Genomic DNA, 18,410 nt, shown 5'->3' with positions numbered 1-18,410 from the left:
CAATCTGTCTTTTGGGGACTGGCTTATGTCACTAAGAATAACAGCTTCCAGTTGCATCCATTCTGTTGCACTTGATGTCCTGTTGGCTTTGATTTGCTAGTATTTTGTTGAGGATTTTTGCATCTCTGGTTCATCGGGGATATTGGACCATTGTTCTCTTTTCCATTATATCTTTGATACTTTTGGAATTAATGTAATGCTGGCCTCAAAGCACGAGTTTTGAAGGGTGCCTAGTTCAATTGTTTTGAGTAGTCTGAGATGAACTGGTGCTATTCCCTCCTTAAAAGTGTGGTAGTCTTCAGTGGTGAAGCCATCTGGTCATGGACTCTTCTTTGCTGGTGGACTCTTTATTACTAATTTAACTTCAACCTTATGTTATTGATCTATTCAGGTTGTCTAAGTCTTCATGTCTCAATTTTGGTAAATCATGTGTCCAGAAATCTGTCCATTCTTTCTAGAGTTTTAAGCTTGTTGGAATATAATTGTTCATAATTTTTTTTAATATTTTTATTTATTTATTTGAGAGGCAGAGTTACAGTGAGTGGGAGAGACAGAGAGAAAGGTTTTCTATCTGCTGGTTCACTCCCCAAATGCCTGCAAAGGTCAGAGCTTGGCCAATCTGAAACCAGGAGCTTCTTCTGGGTCTCCCACATGGGTGCAGGAGACAAGCACTTGGGCTATCTTCCATTTTTGCTTTCCCAGGCCATAGCAGAGAGCTGGATCAGAAGAGGAGCAGTTGGTACTAGAACCAGTGCCCATATGGGATGCTGGCACTGCAGGCAGAGGACTAACCTACTGCACCACAGCACTGGTCACCATAATATTTCTTAACGATTCTTTGTATCTCTGTGGTATCAGTTGTAGTATCTCCTTTTTCATCTTTGATTTTATAGATTTGAGTCTTCTCTTTTTTTCTTAACTTGGTCAATGGTTGATAAACTGTTTATTCTTGACAACACAGGTCATCATTTCACTGACTTTTGCATTTTTATTTCTATTTTGTTTATCTGTTTATTTCTTCTCTAATTTTTATTATTTCTTTCATCCTACTAATTTTGCATTTAGTTTTTTTTTCTCGTTTTTCTACATCCTTGAGATACACTGTTAGATTATTTGATACCTTTCCATTTTTTTTGATAAAAGCACTTACAGCTATAAACTTTCCTCCTAACACTGGTTACTATACTCCATGAGTTTTGATATACTGTATTTTCATTTGTCTCAAGGAATTTTTTATTTCCCTTTTGATTTTTTCTATGGCTCACTGTTCATTCAGGAGAATGCTGTTGAGTCTCTGTGTATGATTTCTACATTTTCTTTTCTTGTTAAGGCATGGGAGTCGATCAGAAAACTAAATATCTCCTCTGAAAACAGGGCTGGGACTGCCATCAAGCACACAGAGACTGAGAATAAGGATTACAGAAGTAAGCTTAACAAGAAAATAGTAAAAGACACATTCCTGACAATATAATTTGAGCCATCATGTCCAGTAATTATAGAATTCTCAATCTTCAAGGACTTTTAATTGATATGAGCCTTTGATTCTTTCAAGATAACCTGAATGCAGTAGTTAATGTTTTCAGATACAGGAATATAAGTAACTGAAAATGCATAAAATTCAATATGAAAGTCTAATTCACTAATTCCTAACTGGGAGCTGAGCCATTTAGACCACGAAAAATCTGAAACAAGTGCAGGCATCTCCATTTGTTACAACGAGCCAGTGAAGATCGGGTATGCCTGGTGCCTGATTCACACAGCTGTAATGGCCAGGGCACCCTTGTGTACAGATAAACCTTCTCCAAGTGTCAGCATCACCTCCACTGAGAACACTGAGGTAGAATAAATGATCACCTGGGAATCTGAACATCTGCTTATGTGGAAAAGAGAAATCTTATCTATATTATCGAAGACTTTCCTCTCACCTCCCCTAACATAGGGGATCAAATTCCGATCTGATCTTGCACCATGTAGTTTAAAAGGCATTAAAATTAAAAAAAAAATCCCTCCACAGTCTGGATAAGTTGGTCCTTCTAGGTCTCCTGATGCCTCTCCCCTAAAGCAGCACCCCCGTTTTCTGTCTTTGTCGCTGTAACTTTCACACAGTCTCATCAATTAGGTCAGATTTTCTTATGAGCTTTTAGAGCACCGTGTTCAGCTGCAGCAAAGCCCTCACTGGGACTGCAATTTTACATATGTGCTGCTATCTGACTATGTCTGTCTCCCCCATTAGACCAGTGTCTCAATGAGGACAGAGATATTGAAGGTTTTTGATGACCAGTTTATAATTCTAGCTGCTATACCATTTGAGGAATATAACAGATATCCACGAAATACAGCATTAGTGGGTAAATGAAGACCTGTAGGAGCCAATATCATAGGATATACTTAAAATAGAATCAGATCTTCCCCCAAGTAAGACCTAAATGGTTTTACAACTGATTCATACTAAACCATAAAGGGAAAACAACTCATATATTATTCAAGCCATTTTCACATAAAAGAATGAACAATGTCTCATTGATGAAGAGAGGCGTGACCCAATGCCAAAACTACCCAAGAATAGGAAAACAAGGAAACTACTGAAATGCAAAATCTGAAGTAAACATTAATAACCAATCCAGTAGTTAAGAATACATGACAGGAGTGGATGACTGGCGCAGTAGTTGGGACACTGCTTAGACACCCCTGTTGGAGAGTCTGGGTTCAAATCACGGCTCCTCCTTCTGATTCCACTTTCTTACTTACAGCCACCCTGGGAGGCAACAGGGATGGCTCCAGTATTTTGTTCCCTGCCACTCACGTAGGAGACCTGGATTAAATTCCAGGCTCCTGGCTTCAGTCTGGCACTTCTCCAACTGTTGGGGGCATTTGAGAAGTAGATCAGCAAATAAAAGGTATCTTTCTGTCTCTCTCTGTCTCTCTCTACCTCTCTCTGCCTTTAAAATACAATGAAAATAAATCAAAGTTTTCTTTTTAAAGATTTATTCATTATTTGAAAGTCAGAGTTACAGAGAGAGAAGAGAGGCCGAGGAAGAGAGGTCTTTATCCACTTTTTCACTCCCCAATTGGCCAGCTGGAACTGTGCCAATCCAAAGCCAGGAGCCAGGAGCTACTTCCAGGTCTCCCACATGGGTCATCTTCTACTGCTTTCCCAGGCCACAGCAGAGAGCTGGATGGGAAGTGGAGCAGTCGGGACTCAAATCGGCACCCATATGGGATACCGGCACTGCAGGTGCTGGCTTTACCTGCTACGCCACAGCGCCAGCCCCAATAAAAGGTATTTTTAAGAATATGCTATAATTAAATAGGTTTTCTAAGATCAATGAAAGAGTGATTTAACATTTGAGTAATAAAATAATTTCCCATTCCAAGTGACTATAAGAATTATTTTAACAACTGCTTGTAAAATTTTGACAGTATCCAACTTTGATGATATCCAACACTCAATCAGAATCAAACTCATGGCATGTAAGGATAAAGAGAAAACATTTAATTCATATGTAGTATCTTCTAGGGGACTAATGACAAATATGTATAGCAATTTATAAGTATGAAGGCAAACATGTACATTCACTTTGCTAGTCACCACTTCCGTTCAGCAGAGTTCCTAGGTGTTAGAACGGAAGCAAGTGCTGCATGAAGAGAAGAAGAAGAACCACGAGAACTATTCCTACGATTATCAACACTAGAAATCACTCTCTAGATTAAAAATCCAAGACTATAAACCAGAAAAATAATTTATAAATATGAGGCATCATTATCACTACATCCATTAAAATATGTTTTGAGGAAATTTAGGGGCCGGCGTTGTAGTGCAGCAGGTTAAGCCACTGCCTGCTATGCCGGCATCCCAGATGGGCACTGGTTTGAGTCCCTGCTGCTCAAATTCAGATCCAGCTCTCTGCTTATGTCCTCACTTGGGGAGTGAGTCAGCAGATGTAAGACATCCCTTCCCTTGGCCCCCACCCCACCCCACATAACCCTGCCTTTTAAATAAATAAATGTCTCTTTAAAAAATAAATTAAAAATAAGAGAATGGTTTTGGGTGGTAAATCACCATGCTGAAGGTATAAACTCAGGTTTTCTATAAAATTAATAAATCATACATCACATGAATGCAAGGTTAGCTATTCAAAAATCAATAGATATAATTGATGTATTGACACTGATAAAAAATAGTAACAAAGATCTTGATACATAAAAATTATTTGACAAAATCTAAAAATCTAGGATAGAAGGCAACTTCTATAACCTGATAAAAGGCCATCGATGAGAAACCCAGAGCAAACTTCTTACATAATCATGGGAAACTGGATGCTCCTCCCCTAAGAGCAAGAACACAACACGAATGTCCACAGGGGCCAGTGCCATGGCACAGTGGGTAAAGCCACCATCTGTGGCACCAGCATCCTACAAGGATGCTGGTTAGAGTCCCAGCGGCTCCACTTTCGATCCAGGTCCCTGTCAATGCACCTGCCAAAGCAGCAGAGGATGGCCCAAGTGCTTGGGCCTCTGCTACCGATGTCAGAGACCCAGATGGAGTTCCAGGCTTCTGTCTGGCCTGGCTCAGCCATGTTCATTGCACCCATTTGGGGAGTGAACCAGGAGATGGGAGATTCTATGTGTGTGTGTGTGTGTGTGTGTGTGTGTGTGTGTGTGTTTAAGAGAGAGAAAGAGAAAGAGAGAGAGAGAGAAGAGAGAGAGAGTCTTTAAAATAAATAAATAAATAAATAAATCCTAACAAAAAAACTGAACGAGATATGAATGTCAACGCTTGCCAGTTCTATTCTATATAGAGCCATAGATTCTAGCAGGGGTAATTAATGCAAGTAAAAGAAACAGGACATATAGATTAGAAAGAAGGGATGAAACCTTCTCTAGTCACAGATGATAGGATCAAATATACAGAGAATCTTAAAGAATACACTGAGAAATTCTTATAACTCATGATGAGTTCATTGATGGTGGTAGGATACAAGATCAATATGCCACAATAAATTTTATTGAATAATTCCATTTTTATAGGTATTAAAAATATGTAGGAATAATTTGACCAAAATGAAATCAATATTCACTCTTTAAGAACTAAAAAATGTTGAAAAACTTAAGAAAACTAAAGTAAATTGAAACATAGTTCATGCTCATGTGGGTTAATAATATTATATTGTCAATATTGTTATGATATACCCCAAATTAAAACACTGTAGTATTAGAATCAAAACAGATATACGAGAGGACTTCAGAAAGTTCATGATAATTTTGAATCAATACATGTTTCTATTGGTACATTTTTTTAATATCTGGGGTAGACATGCTGTGTGGCAGTTAAGATGCTCCTTGGGCAGCGTGTATCCCATATTTGAGAGTGCTTGGTTCAAGTCCTGGCTCTGCTACTGATCCCAGCCTCTCATGAATATGCACCCTGGGAGGTAGCAGAGGATGACTCCAGAGGTTTGCTCCCTGCACCCAAGTGAGAGACCCAAACTGCCATCTTGCCACCTGCTTTTAGCCTGGCCCAGCCTTGGTTGTTGTGGGCATTTGGGGAGTAAATCACTAGATGCGAGATCCTTTTCTCTGTCTCATCACTCTGCCTTTCCAATAAATACCCCTAAAATGAAAATTAAAAAAAAATAAAAATCATTCATCCATTTATTTTTCATAATATGAATTTTTCATGACCTTTTGACTACTCCTTCATAGAGTCCAGAAATAAAACCATTATGTTTATACTCAAATAAGTTTTGGCAAGACCATTCAAAGATGAGAGACTATTTTTAACAAAAGGTGCTGGGAAAACTGTATGGTCACCTGGAAAAAATCATCTGTAACCTTACTTCCCTTACTTCTTATCATATACAAAAATTAATTCAACATTTAAGAGATCCACGTGTAAAAGCTTAAACCATAAGTCCTTTAGGAGAAACGTTCAGGTGAACCTCAGGATGTCAGATTTGGCACTGGACTTTTAAATATGACACCAAAGCATGAGCAACACAAGAAAAGATAATTGACTTTCACTAAAATTAAAAATTCATCTTTGTTGCTTTATTTTATTTTTTAAAAAGCTTTATTTTATTTTATTTTATTTGAAAGACAGAGTTACAGAGAGGCAGAGACAGAGAGAGGGGTCTTCCATCCGCTGGTTCACTCCCCAGATGGCTACATGGCTGCAACGGCAGGAGCTGCGCCAATCTGAAGCCAGGAGCCAGGAGCTTCCTCCAGGTCTCCCACATGAGTGCAGGAGCCCAAGCACTTGGGCCATCTTCTACTGCTTTCCCAGGCCACAGCAGAGAGCCGGATCGGAAGAGGAGAAGCCGGGACTCGCACTGGTGCCCATATGGGATGCCAGCACTTCAGGCCAGGGCTTTAACCCATTGCACAACAGCACCGGCCCCTTTCTTGGTTGTTTTAAAAACCACTAACGTGCTGGTGCTGTGGTGTAGCGGGTAAAGCCACTGCCTGCAGTGCCGGCATTCCATATGGGTGCTGGTTTGAGACCTGGCTGCCTCACTTCCAAATCTAGCTCTCTGCTGTGGCCTGGGAAAGCAGTAGAAGATGGCTCAAGCCCTCTGCACCTGTGAGGAGACCCAGAAGAAGCTCCTGGCTCCTGGCTTTGGATTGGTGCAATTCTGGCCGTGAGGCCCTTTGGGGAGTGAACCAGCAGACGGAAGGCACCTCTCCCTCCCTCTCTCCCTCTCTCTCTCTCTCTCTCTCTGTCTCTGTCTCTCTTTCTCTCTCTCTGCCTCTCTTCTATGTAACTCTGACTTTCAAATAAAAAAATAAATCTTTAAAAAAAAAGACATTAAGAAGATGAAGACAATCCACTAGAATGGCATAGAACATTAGCAAATCACATAAAACTAGCAGAAGTAACAAACAAATCGAAGTGGATTCCTAAGTACCACATTCTGTAATATTTAAAAGAGCTTGTGTGTCTAATAGATTAAATTGTTACACCATACATTAGGCCTATAATTTTAAATAAATTTCAAAACAGATGGCAACATACCATTATGTGTTCAAGTAGAGAATCTATTGCGACTATGTTATCAAAATATGTTCTGAAAAAAAAAACATAAATCCTGTAAGTAATCTTAATTTAGATCATAGTACATCTTAAACTTTGAATACATTTCCTGACTTTGTCTATACTTAAATAATAAACATCAAGGCATACATTGTTTCACTCTGTCCTTTTGTGGAAGCAATCCGTAAGGTTATTTCAAAGAGACACATGAAAGTTATCAGGGCCTTACCATAAGAACCCTCACCCCAGGGGAGGCATTCGGTAATTATTTTATTGGTATATTCCAATGCAGATAGAAAGTTTGAGGCACTTAACTAAAATCACACATGAATAATTGATATGTATATTCACCACTGATCAACACAGTTAAAATAAAAATTATCACTGAAAGTTGAAAGAAGTTAAATTTTACTTTAACTGTATTAAACAATGTAATTAATTTGAGAAGAAATATCAGAATGTAAGTAATGATGTAGATCTCATGACTAGACATAAATAAAATATACATTCATCATTTATGAATGCAAGTAAATGAGAGGTATATGGCACATACATTAAAATGTAAATCTGATAAAAAGATAAATCAATAGACACGTATTGTAGGAAAATGCAAAGAACTCAATTCAGCGCTGCTGGATAAATATGCTTTCAGTTTAGGTTTGTGTATTAACCATGCACTCAGGATTAAGATAACGCATAAGTAATGGACAATACCTTTTACTTAAAAGGAAAATTATTTAGCGTGAAGCCCCTGGAATTTAGAGCACACTTCATTACACTATGCACTGAAGAATACAAGGAAGATGGTGAAGTGAGCGAATTTCCCACTGGGGAGAAAACGAAAGGGAATGGATTCAAGTATCATGTGAGGGATTCAGCTGACTCTGGGCAACTTGCGGAATATTAGAATACCGAGCAAGAAAGGACCACGGCCTTCTCTATGCATTCTGAAGTGATAATATCATGTCCCAGAGGCATTATGTTTAATTTTGTTTGGTAGAAGAGTTGGTTTAGAGGATCAAAAAAAAATGGTTATATTTCAGCAATTAATTACATGGATCAAATATAGACAGTCTCCTCTATAACAAGAATTTAATATCCAGAATCACAGAGGCCAGTGCTGTGGCTTAGGTTAATCCTCTGCCTACAGTGTTGGTATACCACATGGTGCCGGTTCAAGTCCTACCTATTTTACTTCCTGTCCGGCTCCCTGCTAATGTGCCTGGGAAAGCAGTGGAAGCTATCTCAAATGCCTGGGCCCTTGCACCCCTGCAACCATGTGAGAGATCCAGGAGAAGCTCCTGGCTCCTGGTTTTGGCCTGGCCCAGCCAGGAAAAATAAATTAGAACTTTTTTTTCCTACCATCACCAGTATTCTCTTTGAAAAAATGAGATTTTTTTAGTATTTTCAATGTGCTCTAAGTTAATCAACTGAGAAAATACAAGTCAAACTGAAAATTAAGATCATGACATACACATGGACGTTTGCAGTCCTTCACCTATGAAATGAACATGGATGAGAATGTAACACAATAGGATGGACCATTCTTCCTGGACAGCTGTGTCACCTATGAAATGAACTTGGATGAGAATGTAACTGTACACTGTACAGTCCACAGTAGGATGGACCGTTCTTCCTGTGTGACTGAACGGTCCACAGTAGGAGGGACCGCTCTTCCTGTGTGACTGAACGGTCCACAGTAGGAGGGACCATTCTTCCTGTGTGACTGAACAGTCCACAGAAGGCTGGACTGTTCTTCCTGTGTGACTGTACAGTCCACAGTAGGAGGGACCGTTTCCTGTGTGACTGAACAGTTCACAGTAGGAGGGACCATTCTTTGGGACAGCTGTGTCTCTGCAGCTACTGGCCACAGTAGAGAGCAATCTATCACTGCCAGGGCCTGCACCTAATTCAGGCCGCTGATCGATAAGGGCCGCCACATCCTGAGAAATGAACACTTACTTTGATACGTCGAGTAGAAAGTCATTCAATTCAGTCTGTTTGGCAAGGCCTCTGCACACCTGCCATATAAAATAATAGCTATTAATTCTAAGAGATACTGCTCATTTAACAAGGAAACTCCCAGAATACCACTTACCTTATTAACTGAAGAATGGTGTAACACACTAACTTGCTTTAAAAGGTAATAACGTAACTACTAACATATACTGAATACTTCAGTTGTGCTAAACATAGCTCTAGGCTTATAAGCACTTCGTTATCTCCATCACCACAAAGCCGTGTGAGTTTGGGATCTGACGTTTTCTAACGGAGGTGTAAAGATGCTGGGAGTATTACTCAGACTCCAGGGTTAACCAGCAGTGGAGCCAGCATTCAGATCCAGGCAGTCCACTGCCAGCTCTCTTCAGAACTACTTCACACCATGCTCAGAAAGTTGCAATACGAGAGCGGCTGTTTAGCTCATTTTCAGTGAAAACTTGCTTTCAGTGGAAAATAAGAAGTTTAGCAAGCATGTAAGTTTCAGGAATTATTTATCATTAATGTACACAGAATCCATAGAAATAATCATAAGATATGTAAGGTAGGAGAAAAGCATTTAGTGATTAAACAAACAACTGGAAACAGCACAACAGCCTAATAAACCATTAAGGTCTTTATTAACCTCTACTCCAGGCCCCAATGCTACACTCCTCTCTCTTCAGCAGCCCTGGAAATCACTGCAGACTCACCTGCACCTGATGTATTGCTACCGAAGCCCAGGCAAGATTTGCTGTTGCAACCTGAAAAGGCCGTATTTATAAAGAAAACAAGCATTTGTTAGCAACGTGTAGGCATCCCAACAAAGGACTTCAGCATAAATGTATGTGAAGAATGTCCTAAGGTCACTGAACTTTCAAATATTCTTCAAAGGCAAAGTGTCAAATACTCACATGTTTCTTTCCATACTTCCTTTTCTATTTAATTAAGCTTAATGCTCTCTTGTTTGTCTTACTTTAGGATAAACAGCAAGACAAACTGATTGCTAAAAAGAGCCACAGTACAATGATTTTAAAATAAAATGATTATGCTTCAGTTGAACGAAAAGAATATTAAGGAAAGCCTCTAATGACTACTTGAAACCGATGAGATATTTCTAGAAAGCAAAAGCCGTGTGTCTGTACCAGGGGAAAAGTTCTAAATCACTGGCTATTAGTCCTTTTGTTTTTGATCCATTTCACAGACACACGAGGTGTCTACGACACAACAGGGAGCTTCTAGGTTCTGCCAGTAGCAGTACACCAAACAAGACAAACAGCAGGGCTTCGGTCGTGCTGTGGGGAGAAAGACAAGACAGGAGACCGCTGCAGTGTACCCCGGTGACCGCAGGCACCCCAGAGGAGCAGCGGTGCCAACATCCCTGAAGTGCTCAGCCAGGACCCCAGAGCTTCCTGCAGGGGGCGCTTCGAGCGGACAGGCAAGCACTCGCCCACTAGACGGAAGAGCAAAGGCAAGGCTGAGCCCTGGGCCGCAGGCCTCCGGAGTGCCCAGCCTGGGGGAGCCGGTGAGATATGCGGCCATTCAGGCAAGTGGACAGGGCTCACGCTGGCCGTGCTAAATACATGGTTTCAGTGTTTGGGTTCAGTATTGATGAGCCAGCTCCAGCTCAGTGAATAGTGAATGGAGCTCACTGTTTTCCAAACACATTGGACACTGGATCCGTGTTTCAGGACACAGAGTCTAGGAAGAGGACGATTTCAAGAAGACATAATGGCAACCAGGAGGCCAAAACTCTCCAGAGTTATCCCGTTTCTTTATCTGACTCACAGTGTGGCATATTTTTTATTATTAAAATGTATTTCCACAATTTTTTTAAAAAAAGCACTGAATTCCTCATCTCAGCAGTTTCTTCTACAAATAACTGTGAAGCAAAACAGAAACAGGCTTTTACAAGCATCGGCACCAGTAGAAACACACTGCTGAGCAAACCGTGGCATTACACACTCACTCATGCACTCAGGGAGTGTTCATGAGCAGTATTAACGAGAGGGGCTCAGGTAACCGTCCTAATGGCAGCCTGGAGACCTCACCTCCTGGTGACTGAGGCAGAAGGCTTCTTTGCCCCAGTGCCGATACAGCTCAAGGATGCCAATCAAATCACCAATGGCAGTGACGATGGGCAAGCAAAGAACAGACTGGATACGAGTCCCTGACTCCAGCCCAGTGCCTCTTGGAAATCGTTCATCCTGAAAAACCAAAGGGAAAAGCTGTAAGTCAGTGAAAGAAACAAAATCATTACGTTAGGATTCTTATTTCTATCAGAAATTGCCATGGTTTTGTAACCCATGATATGCAGGTCTTTTCAAAGGAAAGCTAAGTGATGATGGTTACCACCAATTATGTTCAAGAAAATGCTTATTTGTAGGAATATTGAAACCTTTAAGTCAATAAGGCTTTAATTTGTCTTTATCTGGTGTAGCAGAAAATTAATAAATGAACAAGGAAGGTTAACTTTGTGCAATAATGTGAAAAGTAATCATACAGGCTGACACTTATCCATCACCTTCTGTGTGCACTAGCGTCCTCAGGGCTGCACATGGACAATGTCACAGTGAACATTAGTCTACACATACACACCAGATCAGGAACACACATGAACATTTGTGTCTTCTCGTTTTAAGGTGAAGACAACACAGAATAAGTTAAAAATACTCACTAAATTGAATCTCAAAGCACATGTTAAATATTCAAATCATCTAATAATTATCAATTATTTAGTATAAGAAAGGAAATTGGTTCTCCAACTTCAATAATTTTCTGTCTTAGCAAAATCAGACAAAGGAAACAGGGAAACAATGCAATAATATCAAAAACACCAATTCTACTTGTTGAAGTCCTGCTGCCTGCAGGAAACTGTTAGGTGTGAATTAGATCTTTTCATGAATCAACAACACTATAAATCTCTACTTCAACTTACAGATAATTTAAAACTCACATATACAACAGGGCATCTTCAAATGAATATATATAGCACCTACTTTGAACTTTCACTCTCTCTTTTTTTCCATAAAATAACTAGCTAGCTGATTTGTTGACGGTCATATAGATACTTAGTGGCAAAAATGAAATTAAAGCTCGTGTTACATGATTTCAATTTAATGCTATCTCAGAGCCAATTCCTGACATCTATATACCTGTTGGTACTTCTCGCTTTTAAAGTCTGTACTTCAGGTGGTGTCATTTCGTTAACATGTTCCCATGTACTTCAAAAAGTTCATGAAAATGAAATTGGAGGATAAATTTATTTTGGTGCAATACCTTGAAATCCGTGCATAGCTTTTGCATAATACACACTCCATTAGCTTTCCTAAGACTCTCATACATGTGGATTTCAGTTATTTGGGCACCACAACACCTGCTCTGCGAACTACACCCCCATGGATGTCTTGAAGAGCCCTGTGTGTGGGGGGAAGGCTGCACTGAGGACGTCTGTCTCTCTGTTCCCAGAACCTCTGTCAGCACCCCCAGCACAGCCTGAGCTCACTCATGCGATTTGCTCTGCATAAGAGAGGGCACTAAATGTGGTGAAGCCGACACCTGAAAACTCACTTCACTTGGACTCCAGCTACTTCTTCATAAGAAACTGCAGGCTGGCCTTCCTGGAAAGGTGTGAGATACACAGAGACCTGGGACCGTCAGAGACCAGCCAGCACCCAACAGGATGACCAACTGACCCCACAGTCAGGGCAATCCCAGCAGACTGCAGCCCAGATCAGCTGAGTGGCCCAGCCCTACACTCATGAAAATAACAGGTGGACATGTATAACATCACAAAAATTTTTTAAGTCGTTTGCCAATAGCAATAGCTAACTCATTTCTATCCTTATAAATCCTGGCAAGACACGAAACACAACACAGCAGTCATTCAGCTTAAATGACTATAAATATATGCTTTGTGTTATTCATACCATCGTGTGCTGAAATAAGAATTGTCCAAATGCAGCTCGTAGTGGGCATTGTAAAACAGGATTTTCTGAACACAAAAAGTGAGTTTACATATACACTCATTTTTCATTTTTCATCTATATCTTGCTTCATTCCTTTTTAAAAAATGAAATGGCTTAAACTATAATATAAAAACTATATATATATATATATATATATATATATATATATATATATATCTTACTTCTGAACTAAACACTTCAGGTTAGAACTGTCACAAAGAGTCAAAAGGTCACGTACCCCAAGGATGTCTTCCACTAGCAGCGTCTTCCTGGACTTGGCCACGTAGGCAGAGATGGTCGTACCCTGGGTGATGGGCCCGGCAGGGACGAGGCGGGGCCTGCCTTCCTTTAAGCCCGGCGGGGTGAACACACACAGGCTCTAGGAAGAGTGAGAGTTTCCTGTACATTTGCACAGTACAAAAAGGCACTTGGGTGTTACTTAGTGGCCATGAGAAGTCTGTGAGCCAATTGAAAAAGAAAAGATGTGGAACAAGGGAAGGTGCTTCACGATTAAACTGGAGTACCTGGGACAGAAGTTCCTTCATATTTCAAACTCACACACAATGTCATAGCTTCAGAACAGGTCTCTGATGAAAGCACATGTGCAAAATCCCTTCAGATAGCCTCCTACTTAGATAAATTAAAAATAACAGGGGCCGGTGCTGCGGCGTAGTGAGGAAAGTCGCTGCCAGCAGTGCTGGCATCCCATATGGGGGCCAGTTAGAGTCCCAGCTGCTCCACTTCCTATCCAGGTGGTGTCACGGTTATGGCCTGGGAAAGCAGCGGAGCTTGACCTAAGTCCTTGAGCCCCTGAACCCATGTGGAAGACCTAAAAGAAGCTCCTGATTCCTGGCTTTGGATTGGCATAGCTCTGGCTGTTGTGGCCAACTGGGGAGTGAACCAGCAGATGGAAGACTTTCTCTCTCTCTCTCTCTCTCTCTCTCTCTCTCTCTCTGCCTCTCCTTCTCTGTATAACTCTGACTTCCAAATAAATAAATAAATCTTTAAAAAATTAACAAAATGGGAGAAAAATGTATCTTGTCACTGGGCTCACGATCTCATACCAAAAACAAACCCTCTGCCCAAACTTCCTACAGATGTGACACAAGGTGTATCTGGAAACAGGAGCAGTGGCTACAAGTCACAGGACATTATTTCTCTCTTGGCAGAATCCGTTTTAAGTACTTATTTGAACTTATGTGAAAGGCAGAGCAACAGAGATGGAGGGAGGGAGGAGGAGGAGGAGGAGAGAGAGATCTTTCATCCACTGGTTCACTCTGGCCATGACAGCCTGGACTGGGCCAGGCCAAAGCCAGCAGCCAGAAGCCATCTTGGCCTCCAAAATGGTTGGCAGGGGCCCAGGACCCTGGGCCATCTCTTGTTGCCTCCCCAGGCACATCAGGGGGCAGCTGGATAGAAAGCAGAGTACCTGGGGCTTTAACTGGTACCCAGACATGGGATGCCTGCGTCACAGGCAGTGGCTTAACTCACTGAACTACAATGCCAGTGCCTCTCAACAGAGAGTCAGGTTTAGTCTGTGCAAACTTCTTGGCACATCTGGGTGATGTTTCAAAATTTTTCGAATTATTGGGTGGGAAAATAAAGTACTGAAGATATTTTTAAAAGTAGGATCATTATTTTGATGAAAGCAATAATAATTCTCAATTTTCCACTAAATAAAAAGTGCTAATTGAAATAAATCCTTTAAGGTTTGGGGGCAATATTTTAATATAATTTATCAGGATTATCTACTAAATTTGAAAAAGATTAAAGTTTAGGTAAATTCTCCTTATACTTCATTTTACTTTATCTCAAATGGATTGCTGTTACTTAAAAGACTGAAGACCTTTTCAATCAGTATTATACAACCTTCTTGAACTAAACATATTCCTACTAATATTCACTATAATCAAGGTAATTTTAAGAGTGAGATGGTGAATTGCAAGTATCTATTAACAAATAAGTAGTTTTCAATATTTGTAATATCAGAAAACTCTTCAAACATTTTTCTTAGAATTGTAAGATAATAAATCCCGTCAACTTGAACTCCTTAGCTAAACCAGCAAGAAAGAGAAAGGAAGCAGAACTTGGCTTAACCCTGGCTGCTTTAAAAAAAAATCACCACTATAAGTGATTAGAAGCTAATTTCAAAATTCTTACATTCCCAAGTGTACATACAAGGTTAAGGCTGGGTTTATTAGTATCTGCTATTGTATAATGCTTCTGAAGAATATATTGTGATTCTCCTAAATAGGATTAAGTTTTAAGCACGTTATGTACTTGTGATAAAAATTACATGTAACATGGTAAATGACAAGAACATATTTTTATTAAAAAACTAGAAATTAGTGCCAATGTTTTTTACATTACTGTATTTCTATCATGAACCAATATTCAAATAGGATAGAAAAAGCAGCTCTGTCACTAGATGTCATATCTGTCATTGTCTAGGTATAACTCAGCTGTCGTCACTCTGTCTTAGGATTGCAGGAAGAGTAGAAAATTGATCCTAGTACAGTAAGAGAATGATTGCAAAAAAATTAGCTATGGTATATCTACCATGAAGAAAAGTCAGAACTGACAGTGATTTTACCAGACCATGAGAAAGCTAATCATAAGAAGGATGCGAGCAACTGTTCCTTTTCTCTACCAAAGACACAACCGCAGCAAATAAACTGAACTGAGTGGTTTGAAAAACTTTTAAAACAACATGCCATGAGAGTAACAGAAAGCAAACTCTGGAACAAGCTTCCAACAGTAGTGTTGGATTTTTTTTTCCCTTTTTTGAGTCCTAGTTGTTGGCTTGGCTTGTTTGAAGTTAAACATAACACGTCTTTTCCAGATGACTTAGCTAGGGGCATTTTATGGCTAAATTTAACATCTTCAAGCTATACTTAGCTGTACAGTTCAATAATGGTGGAATACCTTAAATGTTCTTCTATTATTATATGATGATTTATTTAATATTATAAAAGGTAAACTATCTCTAAGTCGAGTTTCTATGTGATGCACAACAAATAAGCAAATGCCACATCCCAGGGTATATGGAAAGCTAGCCTTTCTATCAGGCTTGCTGAAATAAAAGACTAAAAAACCTTTTCATTATTTCAGAAAATCTGTGAACTTTCTCTATACACAATAGCTATGAAAAATTATGGAATTCTTTGCAGTGGGAACTGAATACTTAATTTACTAGTTAACTCATGATTTTATTCATCTATTTACCAAAAAAATGTTTCCAAAGAAAGCTGAGGGTAACTTTTTTTTATTTTTATTTTTATTTTTTTTTTTATATTTTTTTGACAGGCAGAGTGGACAGTGAGAGAGAGAGACAGAGAGAAAGGTCTTCCTTTGCCGTTGGTTCACCCTCCAATGGCCGCCGCGGCCGGCACACCGTGCTGATCCGATGGCAGGAGCCAGGAGCCAGGTGCTTTTCCTGGTCTCCCATGGGGTGCAGGGCCCAAGCACCTGGGCCATCCTCCACAGCACTCCCTGGCCACAGCAGAGAGCTGGCCTGGAAGAGGGGCAACCGGGACAGAATCCGGCGGCCCAACCGGGACTAGAACCCGGTGTGCCGGCGCCGCTAGGCAGAGGATTAGCCTAGTGAGCCGTGCAGTGAGCCGCGGCGCTGGCCGAGGGTAACTGTTAATAAGATATTGAGTACATTGTGTTACGAAGGCCGGAAGCGTAGGCAGAATTGAAAGGAGGACTAATCTAAGAACAAACACCTTTTCCCGTGTTTACTGCACACTTCACACTTTCTGTCCTCTCTACCAGGGGGTTTCCACTCTTTATTGACTCGTTTTTGCCTCCATTCAATTCATCCATGTAAAAGCTCCCTTCATTTCTGACTGAAGATTAATTGTTGGTTTGAATCGAATGTTTTGTGACATTTGATTTTTATGATTATTGTTTTGTAGCTGAATAAGTTGATACATTCCTGTTAATTGCAGATAGTGAGGAAGGCTGAATTTTAAACAGACTTAGGGATGGGAAAAGGTTGATGAAATCTAGCTGTATTTACTACACAGAGATAGTCCCCTGAACAGTCGTGCATTGAATAGCTATCTTCCGCCCACTTATTTATTTGCCACTTTCATCATATACCAAATCCTCCAGTATAATTGATTCTGTTTCTGAATACTCAATTTCACAACACTGGGTTAATTTTTCCATCAGACTGTTTTAATTTTTGTACATTTTATATCAAAGCAAGTCTTACTTACTTTGCTTAATATTTCAAAATAATAATTTAAATAAAGATATATATATGCAGCATTTTTCATCAGTGAAAAGTCTACTTTAATATTCAGAAATGTGTAACTAAATTTCAAGAAATTTACAAAAGGGGAAGGGGATTTATTTTTAAAAATTAATAGAATTTTAGAGCTTTCTATAATATGATATAAATTTCCTTGTTGTTAAATAAGGTCTGCTTTTTATTTATTTTATTTGAGAGTCAGAGAGACCAAGAGAGCCTCCATCCATTGGCCCATGCTTGCGTAGTCAGGCTGAAGCCAGAAGCCAGGAACTCGGTCAAGGTCCTCCACACAGGAAGCAGGAACCAAATAACTTAGGCTACCATCTGCCATCTGCCAGAGTGCACATTAATAGAAAGCCAGAAACCAGAGTAGAGCCAGGACTAGAATTCAGGCACTGAGAGACAAAGTGTGTGTAAGAGAGAGAAAGAGATCTTGCATGCACTGGCTGACCCTGGCTGACTCCCTAAATGGATGAAACAGCTGAGGTTCAGCCAGGCCAAAGCTGGGAGCCAGGAAACCCGTCCATATCTCTCACATGGGTGGCAGGAACTCAAGTACTGCAGGTTATTAATCCACTGCCCCCAAGGTGCATTAGGAGGGCACCGGATGGGAAGCAGAGTAGCCAGAACTTGAACTGGCACTCAGGTCTGAGATGCCAGTGTCCCAACAGCTTAACCTGCCAGTATCATTATCTCACTCATGAGACAATTCAGGTTAATAGAAGATAAATGAAAATATTATACTCCCTCTATTTTCATAAAAGGATAAATGAAATCATCTTCAGATAATATTTCCGGAAGACTCCTAGGCATGTGTTTATTGTATCTAATTCATCTATAAAATCTAGCATGAATTGAGTCTGCAATTAATTTTTACTTTAATATTGTATAGATTTATGAAAAATGTTATTAGTGTACATATTTTTTAGGCTGGAGACAAAAACAAGTATAAACAGGGAAAAATTGGGGGAATTCAAACAGCACCCATCATTACCCTATCCAAAGGAGACCAGCTGCCTCTAGGGCATCAGCCTGGGCAGGGCTGTGCGGAATCCTCACCCACACCTGGGAACTGGGCTGGGGGACCACAGCTATCACCCCCATGGCCCAACTCACACAGACGACACTGCCTCAAGAGCGGGAAGTCAACTCAATCGGAGGCCAGCTAGCGTTA

General features: G+C 40.2%; 1 protein-coding gene across 12 annotated transcripts in view; it reads right to left on the bottom strand.

Moving 5' to 3' along the window:
- The window catches only part of PDE10A (phosphodiesterase 10A), a 631,241-nt gene that overhangs the window by 86,170 nt on the left and 526,661 nt on the right, over positions 1-18,410 (bottom strand). For all 12 annotated transcript variants that reach the window (XM_070073294.1, XM_051855147.2, XM_002714982.5 and 9 more), the window contains 5 exons: positions 13,214-13,354; positions 11,059-11,214; positions 9,721-9,771; positions 8,993-9,051; positions 7,013-7,064 (listed from right to left, as the gene is read on the bottom strand). In XM_070073294.1, the coding sequence (XP_069929395.1) occupies positions 7,013-7,064; positions 8,993-9,051; positions 9,721-9,771; positions 11,059-11,214; positions 13,214-13,354 (459 nt within the window). The remainder of the gene's footprint in view (positions 1-7,012; positions 7,065-8,992; positions 9,052-9,720; positions 9,772-11,058; positions 11,215-13,213; positions 13,355-18,410) is intronic.

Source organism: Oryctolagus cuniculus, chromosome 5, assembly GCF_964237555.1.
Source record: "Oryctolagus cuniculus chromosome 5, mOryCun1.1, whole genome shotgun sequence".
Lineage (NCBI taxonomy): Eukaryota > Metazoa > Chordata > Mammalia > Lagomorpha > Leporidae > Oryctolagus > Oryctolagus cuniculus.
Note: the sequence above shows the minus strand (reverse complement) of the source record. Positions and strands in the feature narration are given on the sequence as shown.